Source organism: Synchytrium microbalum, assembly GCF_006535985.1.
Source record: "Synchytrium microbalum strain JEL517 chromosome Unknown SmJEL517_scf0006, whole genome shotgun sequence".
NCBI lineage: Eukaryota > Fungi > Chytridiomycota > Chytridiomycetes > Synchytriales > Synchytriaceae > Synchytrium > Synchytrium microbalum.
In genome coordinates this window covers 151,060-170,791 of record NW_022158355.1, presented here as the reverse complement: position 1 = coordinate 170,791, position 19,732 = coordinate 151,060, and the positions used below count along the sequence as shown (strand labels likewise).

The following is a 19,732-nucleotide window of genomic DNA, read 5'->3' as shown; positions in this document are numbered from 1 at the left end:
TAAACGTAACATCCCTTCCCATGGAGTCTCAAGTCAGCTGCGCGCTGCTGACAACGAGACCTGGATCAAGATATTCTATTTTGTTGGCTGAGAACGTTTCTGATACGTCCGCAACTACCGATACTCTTGAAATTCAAAGAGATTTGACGACATGTATCTTTTTTGTTTCAAGACTATGGAAAGTCTAAACGGCAGTCAAAGATCAGCACTACACGGCCTATATGGCTCATTTATACTTGAGCGGCTCTTCAAGAAATCCTTCGACACTCGGAAATACTGTTGGAGCTTTGCACCTGTTGCACCATTATGTTTGACACTCATGACTTTGACAGGACAACTTCCGCTTCTCGATGTTTAAGACATCTGCCGTCGGGGTATCGCTGACGAATCCGGCTCATCCCAACAAATAACGCTTTCTCGAAGTGCATGACTTTGACTGACACAAACCACTATCCTCGAGGTATACTTAACTGACGCACTGCTTTTACTCAACCAAACAACCTCAAACATCCCATCACTTTGAAATCAACAACCATCCAAGCACACTCCTATATACCATCTCCAAAAGCAAACAATGGAAGCCTTTTTTGTCGCCATCCCCTCTCAACGAAACCTCACATCCAGGTTTACCTCACACTCAGTCTTACTCAAGGGCCATACATTTACTCTCAGCATCGCTCCTCGTCGAAATACCAACTACTATGTCGGTACCATGACTTGTACATCAGAACATCCAAACGTCACTCTCTTTGTAAATGTCGTGTTGCGAGAGTCATTGAAAGGTGATGATATTGTACATGTCCATCGATGCCATACTTTTGATCACTCTTCTGATGCTGCTGCTTTGGAAATTGGCAAGTTTGCCAAGTCTGAGGATACGAGTTCTGCTCGATACATGGTAATATCATATAGTGAGCCAGACACTGTGTTTTTTTTTGGTTGGTGGTTTCAATTCATATCTTGACATTCGCACTCAAAACATAGGGAGTCTTCTGCTGGAAGGAAGCCATGGAAGGACAATCCAAACCATGTGCCTATCTCGTCGAGAACGATGAAGGTGTCTTCTCCGTCGTCTCTACTGGCACATCATCCAACAAGTCCATTACCAGCAGCTCTACAGACCCATCAGTATCAATCTCTACCTTCTTCAACCATCCCGTAAACGCAGACCTCATATTTACCACTGTCCCACCTATACACATACATAGGATTGCACTCATGGCGGCCAACGCCAAAATAGTCAAAGATTTGGCATCACCCCCAGCACCAACTAAAATCAACATTCCATCTCACTTGACTCAAACTGGGTTGCTGAATGTATTGAAGTCTATATATACAGGTGCTCCATTCAACGCTATCTTGGAATCTGCTGGTTTGGTTGATGTCATGGACGCATGGTTTGCATGTGAATATCTCTTCTTACCTGAAGGTATTTTTCATTTATATATTTGGTTACTTAGATTTGATTTTCATCATTTGAGAATTCACATTTATTATTCCTAGCCAACTTGGAAGAAGTCGAAAGGATCTTTGGAAGCAAGCTGAGTCCAAAGAATGTTGCCGAAGGCATTACAAGATGTCATATGATGGCAAAGAGTGAAAGTTTGATGTCTATTATGATCGAGTATATGGCCAAGAATTGGTAAGTTGGGCGCCAGGTTGCATTGTGCTGTCCACATCTGTTGTTCTTTTTTCACCCTTCAACTCACACCTTGCTTCCTTCTGAACAGGAGTGAAGTTCGCGTCAGCGAAGGATTTGCTCTCTTGCTCAACGAGCCCAAGGTACTCAACAATGCTTTGATTTCAACGATTCAAACTGACTTGTCACCTTCTTTACAGACGTATGGTGATGTCCTGACCAAAGTATTAGGTGCCTTACGTGTTTAGCATAAAAATCAACTTGTACCATCATTTTGTTATCTTTGCTGTTTTCTCTTTGTTTTACGTTAAAAATACAAACTCTCATCATAACCTAGTAATGTACACTGTCTATGGGTTTGGCTTTAACGAGTTCAACCAAATCGCACCAGACACCACCACCCCAATCACAATCCCACATATAATCCTCAGCTCTCCCTCCAAACCTCTAATCGCATCCTCATGGAGCACAACAGTCATAATCTCCTCAAACACAATAACTATCCCCGGTTTCCTCGCCAACCAAACAGGAAAATGGAGCACTCCATTACCACCTTCATGCGGCACACCATCGCAACTCCTCGTACACGGCACCTCCATCATCATCTGTAACGAAATCAACGAAATCTGGATTCTCGCATCGCCCACATTCGGACGCAAACGCAAACACCACGATGATGATACATTGTGTGACGAGTCCCTCATATTCAAGAACGTGTATAAATTGCATGATGGATGCACATGCATATCGTCAAACCGCATTTCGATTGTCGCTGTGACGAAAACCAAAGAGCTCTTGATGTGGGATTCCGATATGACGTGTCGTGTTATTGAGATAGGACAGCCTGTGAGGAGTGTATCATGTGGCAAGACGCATTATATTGTATTGTGTGTTAGTGGGGACGTGTATGCGTTTGGAGGCGGGTTGCAGGGGCAGTGTGGTGTTGGTGGTGCTAGTAAGGATATTGGCGTTAGAGTTGTAGCTGCGCTGCAGGGGGTTAGGATTGAAGGTGTGTGTGCTGGTGGGTGGCATACGGTGGTTTGCAGTGGTGGGGATGTGTATGCTTGGTGAGTTGAATGTGTGCTACAAACACATTCTTTATAAAGAAGGTGTTTGTAGCAAAACAAAGCAGAGACTAAAGGCCTCCTAATTAACGTTTAATATTCTTGTAGTGGCATGGACGATAAAGGACAGCTCGGTCTCGCTGAAAACGAGGAACCCGTGACGGATCAAACGGTCCCGCAGCTACTTGACCGTGATTTTGGAGCTAGTGTGAAAGTTGCGTGTGGATCTAAGCATACTGTATTAGTCACTGAAGATGGTGATGTGTATAGTGTTGGTTGGAACAAGTATGGACAGTGTGGTAGTGCAGATGGTGAAAGGGTCGAGAAATTTCACCGTGTGGTGTTTGAACGTGATGTAAAGGCTGTAGATGTAGTTTGTGGAGATTGGAATACTTTTGTTACGTGTAAAATTGTAGATTCGAGTAGTAATATATCGGGGTAGAACGTGTCTTGAAACGTGTTTAAAACTGAAGCAAAAAACTACCAAAGTCACTATAAATAAGTTCTGTTACAAACTCAGCTCAAACAACAAACTTAACATATAAAAACAGGTATCCAGCCCTTACCATCCAGGAACGATGCATCCATCAAGCCAGCTACGGCGCCATCTCCTCCTGATACTACGCCAACAAGCATGTCTCCACACCCAAATCCAACAGCAACGAAACATCCAAATCCCATCAAACGCCCCACACATATCTAAATCCCTCGCCATTCCACCCGCATACCCGCCAGATGTAAAAGCCCGTCTAGACTCCTTAATACCACCCTCATATCTCCCAACACCATCATCAAACCCACCAACATCAGAAAATCCAGACCTCCCAAACATCACAATCAAGCACCTCATAGCATCAGGTCTGCATCTCGGCCACTCGACAGATCTGTGGCATCCCAACATGCTGCCCTACATCTACGGCAGCCGTCTCGGCATCCACATCATAAACCTCGAGCATACTATAACGCATCTCCGTCGTGCGGTACACGTAACGCGCGAGATCGCCGCTGCTGGAGGCAAGATATTATTCGTAGGTACACGTAAAGCCATCCATAAAATCACGTATGACGCCGCGGTATCGTGTGGAGGGTTTTATACGCTCAGTTGGGTTGGGGGATGTATAACAAACCGTGAGAGGGTGCTTCGCAGGTCGTCGAACTTTGATCCGGATAAGGTCATACAGCCCCCTGCTGTCCCTGGTGTCGACGATATGGATGTGTCTACTGAGGGCATGAGTGGTGTGTTGGGGAGTAAGAGGCAGCCAGTGGTGCATGTACCCGATTTGATTATATGTCTGGACTATCCAAACACGTTTTGGGCTGTGCATGAAGCGAATCAGGCACATATACCGGTTGTGGCGATATGTGATACGGATTGCGATCCGACGAGGGTGCAGTATCCGATTGCGGGGAATGATGATGCGGTTAGTAGTGTTGAGTTTGTGGCGGGGTTGTTGAGTAGGGCTGCTTCTGAGGGGGCGCTTATGAGGGCCAGGAAGAGCGTTGATCGGTTTATGGCTCCAAAGGGCAAAGGTAGTAGAGGTGGTAGACCAGGTTTTGTTGGTGGTGGTGGTGGTAAAAGTGGTAATTATGGTAGGAAGAGTGATGCCGGAAGACAATAGATGCATGCAATGATAGTAGAATTCAAAGACAATTATATAATCATATTGGCATTTACACCGATACAAGCAACGTTTATAAAATTATTTGTGTTTTATACAATAATGCAAACCGTAATGCAAACCGTAAACGTCTCTCCGTCCAACTACCAGCATCATCTGTATACCCAACAACATCATCTACTTCTTCATTCCCATCATTTGCGCCAATACCATATCCTCAAAGTCCGAATCCACCGCTTTACTACGCGGCACACTACCATTCGTCAATGAATGCGATACACCAGCAGCAAATGCAGGAGCACCACTAGACGGTGGCAGCAACCTCTGCGCTGTCTTTACTGAAGCTTGCTGAGCTTGCTGAGCAGCTCTCATTGTAGTAGCTTCAGGAGGCTCTTGTCCAGATGCCCAAGATAGTTCGTATTTGGATGTTAGGGAGGTGTCTGATATCGCTTGTATCTATAGCATAGGGAAACTAGGAAGTGAGATTTGGGATGCAAAAAAAGCGTTCTACACTCAGAGATCATGCACTTACAGCAGCACCGACATCCTTAAACGCCACAAGAGCAGTCTTGGCAGGCCTTCCCTTCTTACTAGGCAGCAAAACATGCTCAACATTTCCATACTTTTCAAACACTTGCGTCAGCTCGTCGTCAGTTGGTGTTGTCGTGTTTGGATTCCATTTCACTGTTAACGTTGCTTTCAAATCTGGCGTATCGTCTGCTTTTGGAGCCGTATTTATAACAACAGATTCCTTTGCTATTTTCTGAGCCCGTTCAGCAGCATCAGCCAACGACCTTTCATGTTGACGTAGTTTAGCAAGTCCGGCTTCACGCAATCTATCTATTTCTTCTTTTGTAGCTGCTTCGGCTTCAGCATCTGTTGTGCGTGATTTCTTTGCTGCTCGTTCTCGTGCTTCCAGTTCTATGTTATGTGGAGAGAGTGATGGGGAATCAGTACATCAGCATGCCACAACTTTTTTGCATTGCATCGTGCAAGCACAGACAACAACACATTACCATCTCTCATCTTTCTACTCTCCGCATTCATAGCCTCCTTCCTCTTGAGTCTCTCAAGCTTGCCCTTATGCTTCACATCATATTCAGCACGTTTCGCTTGATCCGACAGCACATCATAGGCTTTCGTCAATGCCAGGAAGAGGGCAGCGGCCCGAGTATCGTCGGGGCCAACCTTGTCTGGATGACATGTTAGAGCTTTTGATCTAAGTGGGGGTAGATGTTAAGATCCAAATGTTTGATGTTCAATGTGTTCGTGTACCTGCCTGTAACTTTTGGCGATTGCTTTTGAGTTTGCGGTTATGTCAATGCCTAGTAGGCCGTAGTAGTCGATATCTTCGTCTTCTGTGGGTCTTGATGCCATTTGAGAGTGATTGAAAATGAAGCTTGAAAGTATCACTAAAGAATTAAAGGTTTATGTCTTGTTCTGGAGGTTGATCAGGCGATGATTCCGGCGCATAAAGTGATTGTGAAAGCTGATTTAGTCTTGTACAATCTAGTAAGGGATTTATGGGGTCAAAGTCAGATTTGAATGTTTTGGATTGTTTGTTGGTTGCTGCGAGGATGATCAAAGAAAGGTGAAGAATACATGAAGCTCGGATTACGTGTCGATTAAGTGATTACGCATATTCGCTGCATTTCTTTGATGTTTAACTTTGGTTTCTATACGCTTCGCAGCATCGACAACACCGCAAGTTTCAAGAGTTTTCGACCATAAGAAAGCTATACTATCATGAACCAACCTCATCATACTAACATTCAAAGCAAGCTACTATGAGTGAATTCAGCTCTGAGTTCACGGTTAGGAACGCCGTCCAGTACAGAAAACTTCGAAAGGCTGGACTCGTGTCTGGTGTGAACTCAGTATTGCCAACATATGATTATGACGATACTGAAAAGAAGAAGGGAAATGATATTAGAGCTATCTCTATAGTGCAGCTGGCTGTACAGGTATGTGGTGTTTGGATACATGTGTGTTGGAGTGTAATTTGATCAATGTTCTCGGATCTGATGTAACTGAGATTTGTAACAAATTAATCTGATCTATATAGATCTTGCCCTCTCTGCTTATTGCTCTGTTGGGACTCGCGTTGGCTGGGTCAAGGTTGGATAGGTTGCAAAAGTACGCATCGTTTCAAGCCAAACCTTCCTTGTTTATACTCGCACCTGTGCTGCTCAACCTGTAAGTTCATAGGTTAATGATCAACGATTTGATATACACGACCATGGCCACATTATACCGTGTTATGACGTGTGACGACGTTTCTGTCGTATTGATGTTCACTATGCGCGTTTTTTCTGTGTTTACAGCAAGGGATGTCTCGAAACAAGCCTCGCATCCCGCATATCAACATCCGCCCACCTCGGAATGCTAAACTCGACACACCAAATAACCACTTTTGCCACTGGTGCACTGGCACTCTTACAATGTCGAGGCATGGTGGCTGGCTGTATTGCTGGCGTCTTCGCATGGACTGTATCGAGATCGTCGTGGAGAGACTTGTTTGCTTCGATGAGTGCTGGGATGCTGTCTGCGTGTTTGAGTGGAGGCATCATGTCGGTTGGGTTGACAGTGTTGGTGGTGTTTGTTAAAAGGGTTGGGCAGGACCCGGATATCTTTGCGACGCCGTTAGGTATGGAGGTTTCGTCTACCTGGTTTTTTTTTCTTGCTGATATTAGAGTATGTTGATTCTAGCGGCTAGTGTTGGAGATCTTATTGCTATTATTGTGCTGACGAATGTTGCAGAGTTTATTCATGCTTATATGGGTGAGTAAAAGAGTTACAGAATGTACTGGTCGAGACAAAAACAATGCGGTAGTTAAAATCATACCTTTTCGTTTTAGGTACTCTCACATGTTTCTTATTGGTGGCGGCCATGTTTTCAACCCTTCCATTCTGGGTGACGCTAGTGCAACGCAACAAGGTGAATAATATTTGGCCTGTGTGACTGGACTGCTTTGTCTTCAGCTTATATTTGTTTGTCACTAGCACGTCAGTCAGGTCCTAACAGTTGGAGCACTACCAACAGTACTATCACTCGGAATATCTTCATTAGGTGGATTTGCACTAGAGAGAATGATGTTGCCATTCCCTCATTTGGCTGCATTCGCTCCTGTTATTAACGTGAGTGTCTATATCTAGTCGTTGAGTCAGTTCTCTTAATATCGCATTACGAGAAATCAAAGCCACTGCGGTGATGCTGGAATCATATTTGAAATCTTATATAGGGAACCTCCCATAATCTAGCCACGATATTCGCCAGCAGGCTCTCAACCCGTCTCCAAGTCTCCAAAGACCAAGACACGGCCTTGAGAATAGACGCCATGGCTCTTGTGATTGCAAACAGCATAGTCCAGATCCTATTCCTTATATTAACAGCCGTGTTTTCGCTCGATGCGATATGGCTGCATCCGTTAGTTGTGGTTGCCGAGCTGTTGGCTAGTGCAGCAACGACATTCTTGTTGCTGGGACTTGGTGTGGCTCTTGTCAGGAGGCTCCACGAGCTGAAGTTGAATCCAGATGATTTGGCGTTTCCGATATTGACTGGAAGTAGTGATCTTTTGGGCACGTGCTTCTTGGGACTAGCTGCTCTGGCGTTGAAGGGTTTGGGGTTGACGCCGTTCTCGGAATGAAGAGGAAAGAGCGCTCCAGTAGAGTTAGGCAGCTCGACTTGATGACGACTATCACTTGCATCATCATATGTTAAACACGTGTATAGTAGTATAGTATTATAATAGATTACACATGAATAGAAAATAGATCATATTATTAACCAGTTGTTCAATGAAGTCTTGCTGGTTTTTATTCTCTCCATCCTCCGTCACAACACATGTTTTTCGCAAAACCGCCTACGAAAGTCCCAGACCTGAAATATCGACTAGTACAATAGGTCGGATCCAGTCGTAAGAAGATCTCTAATCGCAGAATGGGCGACGATTATTCGTACGTTGTTGTAAACGCAGTCACGTTAATAAATTCATTGATTTCAAGAACTTGGAGCTAAAAACAAGGCATTTTGTGATACAGGGATGTGACTTGGGACACTGCTGGACCGCTATCTGAACGAGTACGTCTCCGCTTGGCACTCCTGTAGTGCAAAAATTCAAAATCACTTGACGGCATCTGTGGACTATCCATCCTTTTTCGCAAGCAACAACGAGGATCTATCCGTTAAACCCATTATCAAGAATACAAATACTGATATTTTCTGTACCACTAGAATCCACTAACATCACCAACACAAAACCCAATCCTCTCTCCACCTCAAAACAACCCGTTATCAACATCACGACCATCAAGCGGCTATGGAGAAACCCACAACCATACTAGCAGCGCTAATAATATATCAACACAGGCATCATCGAGCTCGAATAATAATGACAATAACAAGCCACAAACGCTGACTTCGTTTGCTATTGCTTCGAAAGGTGCTATACGTGTCACGGTCACTGATCCACAGAAACATGGGGAAGGCGGTGGGTCGTATGTTACGTATCTGGTTACTACAAAGGTCTGTTGGTGCGAGTAAAGACATCGTGTATTTCCTGTATGATTTCTTCAACGGCAAATGTTTTGTTGATAGACGGTCTTGGACAGTTTCTCAGCACCAGAACAATCAGTCCGTCGACGGTTTACTGACTTCGTGTGGCTGCATCGCCAGCTACTAGAAGAATACCCTGCTGTTATTATACCGTCGCTGCCTGAAAAGAGGCGTATGGGTACGCATGGAACCAGTCTACGTTCTCCTATTTCCTCTCGACACTAACATCCATCGCCAACCCCCAGAGAGCTACGTAACAGGCGACAGATTCGCTCCCCTCTTCCTCGAACGCCGTCGCGCATCCCTTCAAACATATCTCGACAGACTTGCTCGTCACCCCACAATACAACGCTCGGGACTTCTCAAACGATTCCTCGAAGCATCTGCTATCGAATCGTCCATACTTTCTGATGTGCAGCCGCCACCTGCATCGTCGAGCAGTATACGGGGACGACAGTCATCGGGCACGTCGTCGACGGGTGTGATTGATAACTTGTCGGACACGCTTATGAATGCGTTCGCCAAAGTCAAGAAACCTGATGAGAGGTTTGTGGAATTGAGGGATGTTATTGAGAAATTTGAGGAGAATTTGAAGACTGTAGAAAAGTTGACTAATAATTTGGAGAAACATCAGACAGGTATGTATATGTTGTAGTAGTAAGCGAAATGAGAGCTTCTTGATTTCCTTTTTCGCTTCTCACTCGTTTTCCTCTTTGCTCACAAGATATAGAACAAGATATGATGGAATTCAGTGGATGTATGACGACATTGGGTATCATGGAAACTCAAATCACGTCTCCACTAAGTGCATTTGCTGAGACTTTCAAGAATGTTGCGTCAGTCCTCAAGAAGAAGGTATTGAGCAAACGTAGGGTTCCCTTTTTTCGATTGAATGAAATCTTGCTCACCACAAACATTCACATCTAGATTGAACATGAAGAGGCAGATTACTTGAACGCCCTTCATGATTACATAAATTACTGTCAAAGTGTTAAGGTAAATCATTCGTAGTACTCTACCTTTTTTTGCACTTTCTCACCAACTCGACTGTTTTACCAAATAAAGGATGTCCTCAAACTACGAGACCAGAAACAAGTAGACTATGAAGAGCTCACAGCCTACCATGCATCGTACTCAGCAGAACGAGATCGACTCGTGGCAGGACGAAATGCCAGTGGCATATCAGGTTTCTTCAAGGAACGATACAGGGATTTGAGAGGAGTTGATCAAGAAAAGGCTCGACATGCAGAGATTGCGAGGTTGGAGAATCGGATTACTGAAGTACGTGCCATAAGGCGGTCTGGCGGCATTTTTTTCCGCCTTGTTTGGCCATATATTTTTTCTGAAGCAAACACACTCACTTCAATAGCTATCAGACGAAGCACAAAAGGCACAACATATATCAGTAGCATTCTCAAACGAGGTTGCGAGAGAAGTAGATTTCTTCCAATCAGTCAAGGTGTTTGATTTCAAAGAAATCATGACGAATTATGCGGATTCGCAACTCAAGTTTTATCAAGAGGTATTGAATCAAGCATCAGTATGTATTCTAAGAGTTTTCACCTTTTTTTCCGCCATAGGGATTCAAATACTGGGATGAATTGATTCCAATATTGGACAAGATGAAGGCTGAAAAGGTTGTGCCTGAGGTTGCGTCATGAGTTAGTTTGATTTATTGTTACCCTTGTATCGATCGCGATTGTATAAAAATGAAATGATGGAACTGATTTGGTTGGTCTTTTCAGCGAACAAAAAAGGGACGGAAGTTGAGAAGAAACATGCGTCCATGTAGCAAAAGTCAAGGGGTAATTGTGTAGTAGTACTAGCAAGTTTTATTTTTTTAAGGTGGCGTGCAACTGTATAGACAAAGATAGATGAACAAACATCATTCAGAGGAAAAGACTGGGAAAGGATTTAACCAGTCTTCCTTCGGAAAGAGCAACCCTCTGTAATACAAAAAAACCACAAATCGTGAGTATACAATTCTCGATCGATCGGATTCCAGCAAGACAACTCACCACTTAGTCTTGCCTTTCCACCTGAAGGTTGAGCCAATACTTGCGAGCAAGAGCCGCACAAGACTACAGTTTGAGCGTGTGAAAACACGGTGGTGATTTGGAAGCAGCCTATTTATACAATATGCGAGTGAGTTTATGTGTGTCACACAAGGCAGATTGCGAGATATGTTCAAGGACGTAGTAACCACATCAAGCAAATTCTTCTGCTAGACTTGTAACTCAGATATGCAGTCTGATATCATCTCCAAATCCACATCTTCATCGAGAGAGCGATTTAATATTTACCTGGACACTTTACATCCATAAAGTACGAGTTTGGACTTTGCACCAAACGTTTTAACTTGTGGCGCCTCTTTTCAGTTGACTCGAGAGGGTTGAGGAGATCAACAGCCAACTAACAAGTACAGAGGGTGGGTTTAGTCACGAAACTTGGGTTGTTTGTGTTGCAGAGAGCTTCAGCATCGATATTAGATGTTTGAGAAGCGCATATATGCGTCCACAATAATCCAGTAATATCTGCAATGGTGGGCTCTTGCTGCTGTGTACGGTAACTTACAGTCATTTTCGGATTTTATAAAGGGCTGTTTGATGGAGAGAAATGTTAGATTTTGTGTTTGATTGCTGGATGATGAGGCTGCCGAGTGCATGAGTGCTTGTTGAGCTGTATGGAGCTTGCACACATTCTCTCTTTCCATTCCATATGTCTCTGTATGTTGCTTGCCCATATCCGATGTCTATGAAATCCAAGTTCCATCCCATCCATCCATTCGAAAAGCAAGGAAATCGAGGGGGTAGAGGACACTCATGCACTGGCAATGCCTTCATTGATATGTACATACCTTTTTTAGTCTTGTTTTATGTGGTATGAGTTCGTTCTGATCAACGAGTGCTGAGAGAAGGAGCAAGTTAAGTACTGCTTATTAATCACTTACTAACGGCTGGAGTTGCAGCTTCAAAACTTGACAAGTTGTAAGGTGATAATGGAGTGATTATGAGACAATTGACTTAATTTACAATCTTTAGAAAACGCGTCTTGTGTGCTCCTCGTGTGTTTGTAGTGATCTTGCCTTGGGGAGCGTCTTCACATCAAGCTTGACACTCATCCAAATAAGCTATGGGCAACGAGGCCCACGACATTGACGTATGGGCCGACGAGTCCACCCTCGACGATGCATCGTACGATCGCGTCATGGCCGATAGATCATGGAATCGTATGCATCAACAACACGGAGTTATCGGATACAAGGAAGGCAAGAGTGAAGGACGTGAGAAGGGACTGCAAGCTGGATTCGATCAAGGGCTGAAAAGAGGTGTTGCGCTGGGTGTTTGTGTTGGGAGGGCTGGTGGTATCATTAGGTATGGTACATCAGCTTTGAATTTGATTGCTACATTGACTCTATAAGGATCCAGATCTAACATTTGATCTAATTCTATTCAATCATAGCACACTGCAAACATACAACACCCATAAAGCCTCCCCATCCGAAAAGCTGTCGGGCGATATCTCGTCCAAGCTTGAAGCACTGAAACAGGAATACGATGATCTTACTGTAGACAAGGTATTCACTGCTAGATATGTATCAGAGTGGGATGAGGAGAACAGTGTTGAGGTTGTCGCGTTGAGGGAACGGGTTGATGCGTTTTTGAAGAGAGTTAAGGAGGTTGCTGCTGCTTTGGATATCAGTGTCTAGTTGCTTGTAGTAAGAGGGGTTGGATATATGTCTCTGTGCATCTGGATTAGGTGTGGACGGAATCTGTTGGATCAAGGGGATAGATCACGGTCATGACACGTCGCTCTCTCAACATCTTGTATAGTTGCCACTAGGAACCGCTTGCAAAGAACGTCATTGTCCGAGCTAGTCGTTTATCTTGTAATAGATTGCAGTAACCGCTTATACAGGAAACCCAACTACAGCTGATCTCATATAACACTCTTGTATTTAACTTTACTTTTAGCTACAATGTACACAAAGACTCTTATATACAATCTCAGCAACAATCTTCCTACGATTGCGGCGGCACCTTATTCTTCTCAACAAGCAACTTCCACTCCTCATCTCCAACACTCGCGTTCCTCCCACCACTCCATCCACCAACATCAGGCACGCTTGGCGCCCTATTACTAACATTACTCTTCTGCTCATACCTCTCAAGCCACTCATCAGTCGGCACAGTCAATATCCCATCAGAGTAATCAGACTGGTCATCCAACGCCCCTCGTAAGCGTTCTTGTTCATCAATACCATCATCGTCAGGTGGCGTTTTACGATATCCACCATACAGAGTAAATGGATCTTCATCGTTACTATTGTTTACATCATCTGCTTTCGGCATTATTGGTGAAGCTGGAACGGAATCTTCGTTGTGACTGGCAACGCCAAAGGTATCTCGAGAGTTTACGATATGGGCTCGTTGCATGTAGAATAGTGTCTTGTTTCCCCCTCGTTCGCTGCCGTCACCATTACTACTATTCTCGGCACCGATGATTTCTGGTTGTGTACTGGCACTTAATAAACCGACGGTTGAGGAAGCATTATCATCCATTTTTGGAGGAAGCGGTGCATCGGCTCCACTAATCAGTGGTAGTCCAAGGCGTAGCAGTAGCATCGAGCCCCACAATACGAGCACATTTATGATTCTAAATAACAGAAAGTAATCATCAGTCGGATATCAGATGAGAATCAGCAAAGCTGAGTAACAGAATAATCGCCATTCGCCTCGTAAATTCCTTGTTACAGGCTTACATGTAGATCCTGAGTATCAGATCTCGTATAGCAGGTAAGAACTGTCTCATTGCAGCCTATCAACAAATGTTCGTCAACGGCTCGTCGTCACAATAGTAAACACCACGAGTACTAAACGTCTAAAGACTCACCACAATCATACTCAATCCAACAACTCGATTCAACACCAGCAAACAAATAAGGAATATCCTAATCCTCTTGTTCTTAACGGGCTCATACTCAAAGACTTGTAGTCCACGTTGAATTCGCCAAATGAGGATGAAGCATGTCAAGTCCACTAGAAGTTGATTGGTTTAACGATAGTTGAAAGTTAGGCGTCTGGTTCCAAAAAATGAAAATACAGTATCACGAGCGGGGCGACTTTTTTACCCAAAGAATCGATGACTATAGTAGAGCCTGTAGAATGATGCTCATATCAGTCAAACTGCGTCGTAAAACAAGGATCAGTTCAATCTCACCCAGTGAAACGAAATCCAACACTCTCTCGTTAGCGGCATACGAATACATCTGTGACTTGATGGTCATGTACAGATTAGCAATAGATGTCACGACCCATAGCAAAGTAACACCGATCTACATTTCATTCAAGTTAATGAGTCTTTGTTTGACATGTGTCGCGCAAATCTGCATAGCCAATGCCACTCAAGAAAAACAGGCATCATCACCACCGCGTTATACTCACTTGAAGAGCAACTTGCAACTCTCCAGGAAAATACTTGAAATGTCCCGTATTCTGAAACACTGATAATCGAAACAGATTGATACAGCAGGTTATTGCAGCAGCTCCATTGCGTAGCACTGCTGCCACTGCGACGAATAGTATATAACTTGAATACGTGATATCTGGTATCAACGTATTGTCACTTAGCAGGAACAGCCCACTATTTACGAATGTTTTTATCAGTGTGTTGTCGCCAAACCAAAATGCGAATGTGATTTACTCGGTGATGATGAGCAACAAGAATGCAAGTGCCAATCCAAAGTAGACAACTGATCTGCGTCTCCAGCACAGTATCGAGACGAATGCCAAGGCCAGTAGCGAGAGGCCGAATGAGATAATTAGGAGAATGACTTGAATTGCAAGTCCCATGTTTATGCCCTGTATGCGGATGGATCAAGTTAGTTAGAGTGTGGAGAAAGTAGATTAGTGTCTCGGAATGTCGTTTAGAGGCTCGATCTATTCACCTTGAGCTTGTAATGCAGCAAGAACTGTTATTTCATTATGGTGTTGGTTTTTTTTTGATGAAAGTCACAGGTCGCCAAATTTCCTCTGAAACGCACGCGACGACGAATCTTGGGTCCAGGTTGCCAGTTTACTCAATGATAATATATATATAGTACAACTCGCAACACGTCCAACGCCAAATTCCGCAGCAGAATATAGAGAAGATGGTATATTGGTCCTAGTTTCCTCCCTTCCTGACTTTAGCTTGAGGGGAGGCAGGTGCGCAAAGTACCACCTCATTGACAATCATTGCTGCAGTATTGTTTCCAGCAAAGTCAGTCAACTTGACGTTATTTATTGTCACACTTTGTAGCTCAGTAGGACTGGGGACCTTCAACAAGAATCTTCTTGTTTCGAGCAGCCTTGTCATTTTCTGGCGTGGATGCAGACGTATTTGCCATTTGGTCATTCGTGTTGGTGACATCTACACTGACTGTAGTGCCTGCTGGCGCTATGTTAGGCAACCACATGTGAGTTAATGACGGTTGAGGAAGTAACCATTGAATAACGAAGATGAAGGATCAAAGTGCTTACAAGTGAAAATGATATACATGCTAGTGTAAGCCTTCAGACGGAGCGCATCTATGAGTGCTTTATCCACGAAGGTTGCTGAACTTGCTCCGTTGGCGTTTGATTTCAGGATTACGGTAGAGCCATTGCAGGTCATTGCACCTGAATAGAAGATGGTTCAAGGAAAGTCAGTAAATAATGAAATAAAAAGTGTCCGCAGTACTCGTGTGCAAGGATTCTTTATACCAAACAAGGCATAGTTCTACAAATCAAGCGCTCACTGCAAACTTATCACCACCACCAGCTGGCTTATTGGGACATTTAGCTACTGCGTCCTGTATGTCACCATCATTGAATTTATCGACACATCTAGCTGGAAGTGCTATCGTGTCGTACTTCTGTATTGATTTACAGGGCTCGCACTAGTTGCCTGCCAATACGAGTATTGAGCTGACGACAGAAAAAACAAGGAGGTGCATCAGAACTAGGATGATTCCTGATCTATTGGTGTCCTTTTTATCAATTTGGTTGGTGATGGTGCGTGCGTTTTGACGCCACAACTCCAGAGTCGGCTCACAAGGGGACATTCCAGGGGAAACATGTTGTCATTGCTTTAAATATTCTTGTATTAGAATCAGGGAACTCGGCGAAATCCCCGTCTTGCGTACTCCTGCTAACATTCGAGAGGCCATTCGAGTTTCACCGTCAGAAATCAATGAAGGATTGGGAAATCTAGGAGGTCAGCGACATAGGAATAAAATTCTAGCAACGGCTTGTTTAATGAAACAATTTCAGATATAAATTGAATTCATTCAGCCATCAGCTACTCCTCCAGCTGTGGATTTACCTGATGCATCGACAATTGCGTCCAAATGGTCTCTCGCAAGGTTTTTGTAAGCAAGGCACCACCTTCCGCGTCCCAGGATATCTACGAATTTAAGATTTAAATGTAAGTTTCCATTGCTGCTTCCCTCGTGAAGCTCCTTCGTGCTTGAGAACTCATCGGCTATACGATTTCCAAACCGGACTCGTGAAAGTCAATTGGTGTTCCACCAGTAATTGTCCTTCAAAACCTAAGAAGGAAGTAACTCAACGGTAAATATGGCAGACACCAGCTCGTTGATACTTGGAGCTATTGAGCGCATTTCGTCACAGCTTCCATCATGGAGGGTTCTTGTTTCAGGGGCAGCGGTTTCGACTGCTTTGTACCTTTACCTCCTTCCCTCAATGAGGACTAAAATTGGAGGAGTTCCTGGTAGGAAATTAAGTTTAAATGCTTTCTTAATTCAATGCCTATCCTAGCGTCCTGACTCCTTTCTGTAGTAACCTGTGGTTTGCCATTCATTGGCATGACCAAAGAAGAAATGAAATTGATCCATGCACCGTTCCTAATCAGCTTTGACAAATTCATGCGACTGGGACGTATATTTGGTCACTACCATTGGAATCCATTCACAATCAAACGAGTGTCAGTCGCTCATCCCAAGGTTATCAGAGAAATCTTGCAGTCCGAGTATCTAACGTACGACCACGGGGCTGAGCAATTCAAAATTTGGTGAGTCTTGACATGAAGACCATTGTTTCGTGGTGTTGTTTGGTTAATATGAGAGTTTCTTTTAGGTATGATGTCGCGGGAGGTCTTGTTTTTCAAGAAAACGAGCCCTATTGGGGCTCAGCACGTAATTTGGTGAGTATGCTTATCAGCTAGTTGGCCAGTTGGCTCCAACGCATGCACTCTTGTTTCGACATCTGTGGTTTAACCCCTCGAATTTTCACGACAGTTCAACCCCTTCTTTACTTTGCCATGGATGAAGAAGATGAACCCACTGCTCACGGAAATGATGGAGTATGTAAACTTTTATTGCGGCATTCTGCATATCGTCTGTAACATCTCGTTTGTAGCAACCTTATGAAGAGTATGGAAAGAGACATGGAACGCACGCCAACTGGCTTCGACTGCCAGATCTTATTCTTAAGAATGACCTTTGATACCATATCTCGTATGACGTTCGGTGTCGATACACACACTCAGATGCATGAAGGTTCCAAGTACCTGGCTGCATTTCAGTAAGCAGTATCTTCAGCTCGTTAGCTATGTAATGAATCTAAACTGGCTGCTTTGCGTTAGATACATGATGACAGATTGTATGCGTCGTACGTTGCGCCAGCTGGTAGTACCTGCTTTTTTAAACGCTCCTGGGGCAGAATATAAGAGACAGACCGCTACCCTTCGATCACTATGCTACGACTCTATTGATGAAATGGAGAGCGGGGTATATGATCCAAAGAAGGCCGACTCGATTCTCTCTGTGATTTGGAGTGGCAAGAAAATTCCAGAGTGGATGAATAGAGAGGAACTAGCAACGCATTTGGTCACACTCATGTTTGCAGGTCACGATACTACGAGCGTAAGATTAGGGTCAATTCAGTGCTTCAGAGCTTCTGAAACGATTTTGAAAATCGACTTTGCGTTTTTTCTAGAACTTGTTGACCTGGATGATGTATTACTTGAGCCAGCATCAAGACTATCAAGAAAGAATCCGTCAAGAGGCTTACGCTACCTTTGGCAAGGACGGTCCCATCTCGGCCGAGGGTCTAGAAAGCCAACGCTTCACCAACGCATTCATCAAAGAAACTCTCAGGTTGAAACCAAGTGGTCCAGAACTAGCCCGAAGGCTGAACAGAGATTTTGAAATGGACTGGACTGACGAGGATGGTGAAAACCATCATCTTGAACTGAAGAAAGATACCCTGATTTCATACAGCATTTACGGTGTACAGGTAAAAACTTCATTAAAAGTCAGTAACGGATATCGGTTGTCTCACCAGATTACATATAGAATCATCCTCTGTCGTACCCTGATAGGACTGCAGAGTTCATTCCCGACAGATTTATGGTTGATCCATTAGGATCTGCAACTTCAGTATATGCATATATTCCCTTTAGTTATGGTCCAAGAAGGTAAGCACAAAAAAACCGCGTTTGGCTTCAAAATCGGCTTTCCCACTGCATCAGAATTATCATTTCTGATGTCTAAAGCCTGTATTGAAACCACCGCATTAAGTATGTCCTTGAGCTCACTCTTCGACTCTTGTAGATGCCTCGGCGAACGTTTGGCTTTAACGGAAGCTCGCTGGGTTTTAAATATGGCAAGTCCTTTCATAAGACGGCAGCGACATGAAATGCAACCTAACCCCATTTTTCTGATAGTTGACGAGAAAGTACAAAGTAATACCCGCGGAAGACTGGAAGTGTGAAGTAGCTGCCGAAGGAAATATGAGGGCCAGATATGGAATCGGTTTGAGACTTGTACCTTTGTGAGGAAACTCTGTTGTTGTTGAAAAGTAGAAATATGTGTTATCTTGTTGAAAGTAGAAAATTTTGCGTTTAATTTCCCCTTTGAAAAAAGTAGTAGATCAATCTGTGAAATTGGTTTATTGTCTCAGTTCTCGTTTTAGTTACTTTATCGACATTTGCGTCAGTCTATTTATATTGTTTTGGCACTCCAAATTACACCACTTATCAGAGCAATGCTGCAGCCATAAATAGTAGTGCCACTACCCATACGCTGATGCTGATACGTTCACCATTACTCTTCGCCTTTGGAGCAGCCGTTGGAGAAGCTGCTGCGGCGGTAGTTTTAGCGGGACTAGGACCAGCAGAAGTTGTAGGTGCTGGCGCTGTTCTACAAGTACAATTCGACGTAACCTGCGGTGTAGCACCTGACCCAGCATTAAGGAGTCCCCAAGCAGGCATCACTCCAGCAAAGTTTACAATTCCACAGGAGAATGATTGGATTCCGAATTGTGTGCATTGGTCACTACACAGCGTTTTCTGAGACGAGCACGACGAGATCGCGTCTGCTGATAAGAAGGTGTCAGGATTTTGGATGACATAGCCTGCGGAATCTAACAGATACAAGGAATCAAGTGAGTTTGACGATACAAACAAAATCACTGCCCTACGATTACTACTCACTCTCGTAGACCTCAATGATAGAGTCCACTGATGGATCATAGCATGTCTGTGACGTGCTAGAACTGACAATGATATTACTGGCGTTTACATATCCGTAGCAGAATTGGATCTTCTTCCAAGAAGCAGCACAGTTTCCAGAAGCAGCATACGTCGATGCGCCTAATATGAATAGATTTGGAGTTATACTGAATAGATTGAGACGTGTGTATAGTGTCTTTCGACATCATCAGCTGAACTTAGTGCTTACAGAGAGCCTTAAGATTAGAATCAGTTTGTGCTACGATTGGAACGAGCTCCCAGTCAGTTTTTTGGTCCACAATATTCAACAGTTGCATAAGCAAACAACATGAATCAACATACGTAGAGGAACTAGCTGTGA

General features: G+C 43.9%; 8 protein-coding genes across 8 annotated transcripts; 6 read left to right on the top strand and 2 right to left on the bottom strand.

Moving 5' to 3' along the window:
• Window positions 1-574: 574 nt before the first annotated feature.
• On the top strand, window positions 575-3,145 carry SmJEL517_g01710 (uncharacterized protein; the record flags this gene model as incomplete). The annotated part of the gene is made up of 7 exons (XM_031167638.1): window positions 575-898; window positions 985-1,429; window positions 1,504-1,642; window positions 1,731-1,782; window positions 1,840-1,870; window positions 1,977-2,706; window positions 2,812-3,145. 7 exons carry the CDS (start codon window positions 575-577, stop codon window positions 3,143-3,145), a joined length of 2,055 nt encoding a protein of 684 aa, XP_031026418.1.
• Window positions 3,146-3,281: 136 nt separating this feature from the next.
• SmJEL517_g01709 (uncharacterized protein) lies at window positions 3,282-4,322 on the top strand (the record flags this gene model as incomplete). The annotated part of the gene is made up of 1 exon (XM_031167637.1): window positions 3,282-4,322. One exon carries the CDS (start codon window positions 3,282-3,284, stop codon window positions 4,320-4,322), a length of 1,041 nt encoding a protein of 346 aa, XP_031026325.1.
• A 177-nt stretch (window positions 4,323-4,499) lies between these two features.
• SmJEL517_g01708 (uncharacterized protein) lies at window positions 4,500-5,699 on the bottom strand (the record flags this gene model as incomplete). Its single annotated transcript, XM_031167636.1, has 4 exons — window positions 4,500-4,778; window positions 4,855-5,243; window positions 5,339-5,510; window positions 5,598-5,699. The coding sequence occupies 4 exons, from the start codon at window positions 5,697-5,699 to the stop codon at window positions 4,500-4,502; spliced, it is 942 nt and encodes a 313-aa protein (XP_031026326.1).
• A 410-nt stretch (window positions 5,700-6,109) lies between these two features.
• On the top strand, window positions 6,110-7,969 carry SmJEL517_g01707 (uncharacterized protein; the record flags this gene model as incomplete). Its single annotated transcript, XM_031167635.1, has 7 exons — window positions 6,110-6,286; window positions 6,388-6,518; window positions 6,647-6,969; window positions 7,032-7,103; window positions 7,181-7,260; window positions 7,326-7,460; window positions 7,565-7,969. The coding sequence occupies 7 exons, from the start codon at window positions 6,110-6,112 to the stop codon at window positions 7,967-7,969; spliced, it is 1,323 nt and encodes a 440-aa protein (XP_031026331.1).
• A 293-nt stretch (window positions 7,970-8,262) lies between these two features.
• SmJEL517_g01706 (uncharacterized protein) lies at window positions 8,263-10,538 on the top strand (the record flags this gene model as incomplete). Its single annotated transcript, XM_031167634.1, has 10 exons — window positions 8,263-8,279; window positions 8,364-8,403; window positions 8,557-8,847; window positions 8,920-9,055; window positions 9,123-9,515; window positions 9,608-9,732; window positions 9,805-9,873; window positions 9,943-10,158; window positions 10,247-10,399; window positions 10,458-10,538. The coding sequence occupies 10 exons, from the start codon at window positions 8,263-8,265 to the stop codon at window positions 10,536-10,538; spliced, it is 1,521 nt and encodes a 506-aa protein (XP_031026332.1).
• Window positions 10,539-10,791: 253 nt separating this feature from the next.
• SmJEL517_g01705 (uncharacterized protein) lies at window positions 10,792-11,199 on the bottom strand (the record flags this gene model as incomplete). The annotated part of the gene is made up of 3 exons (XM_031167633.1): window positions 10,792-10,823; window positions 10,896-11,003; window positions 11,181-11,199. The coding sequence occupies 3 exons, from the start codon at window positions 11,197-11,199 to the stop codon at window positions 10,792-10,794; spliced, it is 159 nt and encodes a 52-aa protein (XP_031026333.1).
• An 810-nt stretch (window positions 11,200-12,009) lies between these two features.
• SmJEL517_g01704 (uncharacterized protein) lies at window positions 12,010-12,586 on the top strand (the record flags this gene model as incomplete). The annotated part of the gene is made up of 2 exons (XM_031167632.1): window positions 12,010-12,251; window positions 12,340-12,586. The coding sequence occupies 2 exons, from the start codon at window positions 12,010-12,012 to the stop codon at window positions 12,584-12,586; spliced, it is 489 nt and encodes a 162-aa protein (XP_031026334.1).
• Window positions 12,587-16,601: 4,015 nt separating this feature from the next.
• Window positions 16,602-18,696, top strand: SmJEL517_g01703 (uncharacterized protein; the record flags this gene model as incomplete). The annotated part of the gene is made up of 10 exons (XM_031167631.1): window positions 16,602-16,629; window positions 16,698-16,929; window positions 16,995-17,061; window positions 17,156-17,220; window positions 17,277-17,441; window positions 17,503-17,782; window positions 17,856-18,155; window positions 18,215-18,336; window positions 18,473-18,512; window positions 18,586-18,696. The coding sequence occupies 10 exons, from the start codon at window positions 16,602-16,604 to the stop codon at window positions 18,694-18,696; spliced, it is 1,410 nt and encodes a 469-aa protein (XP_031026327.1).
• Window positions 18,697-19,732: the final 1,036 nt, after the last annotated feature.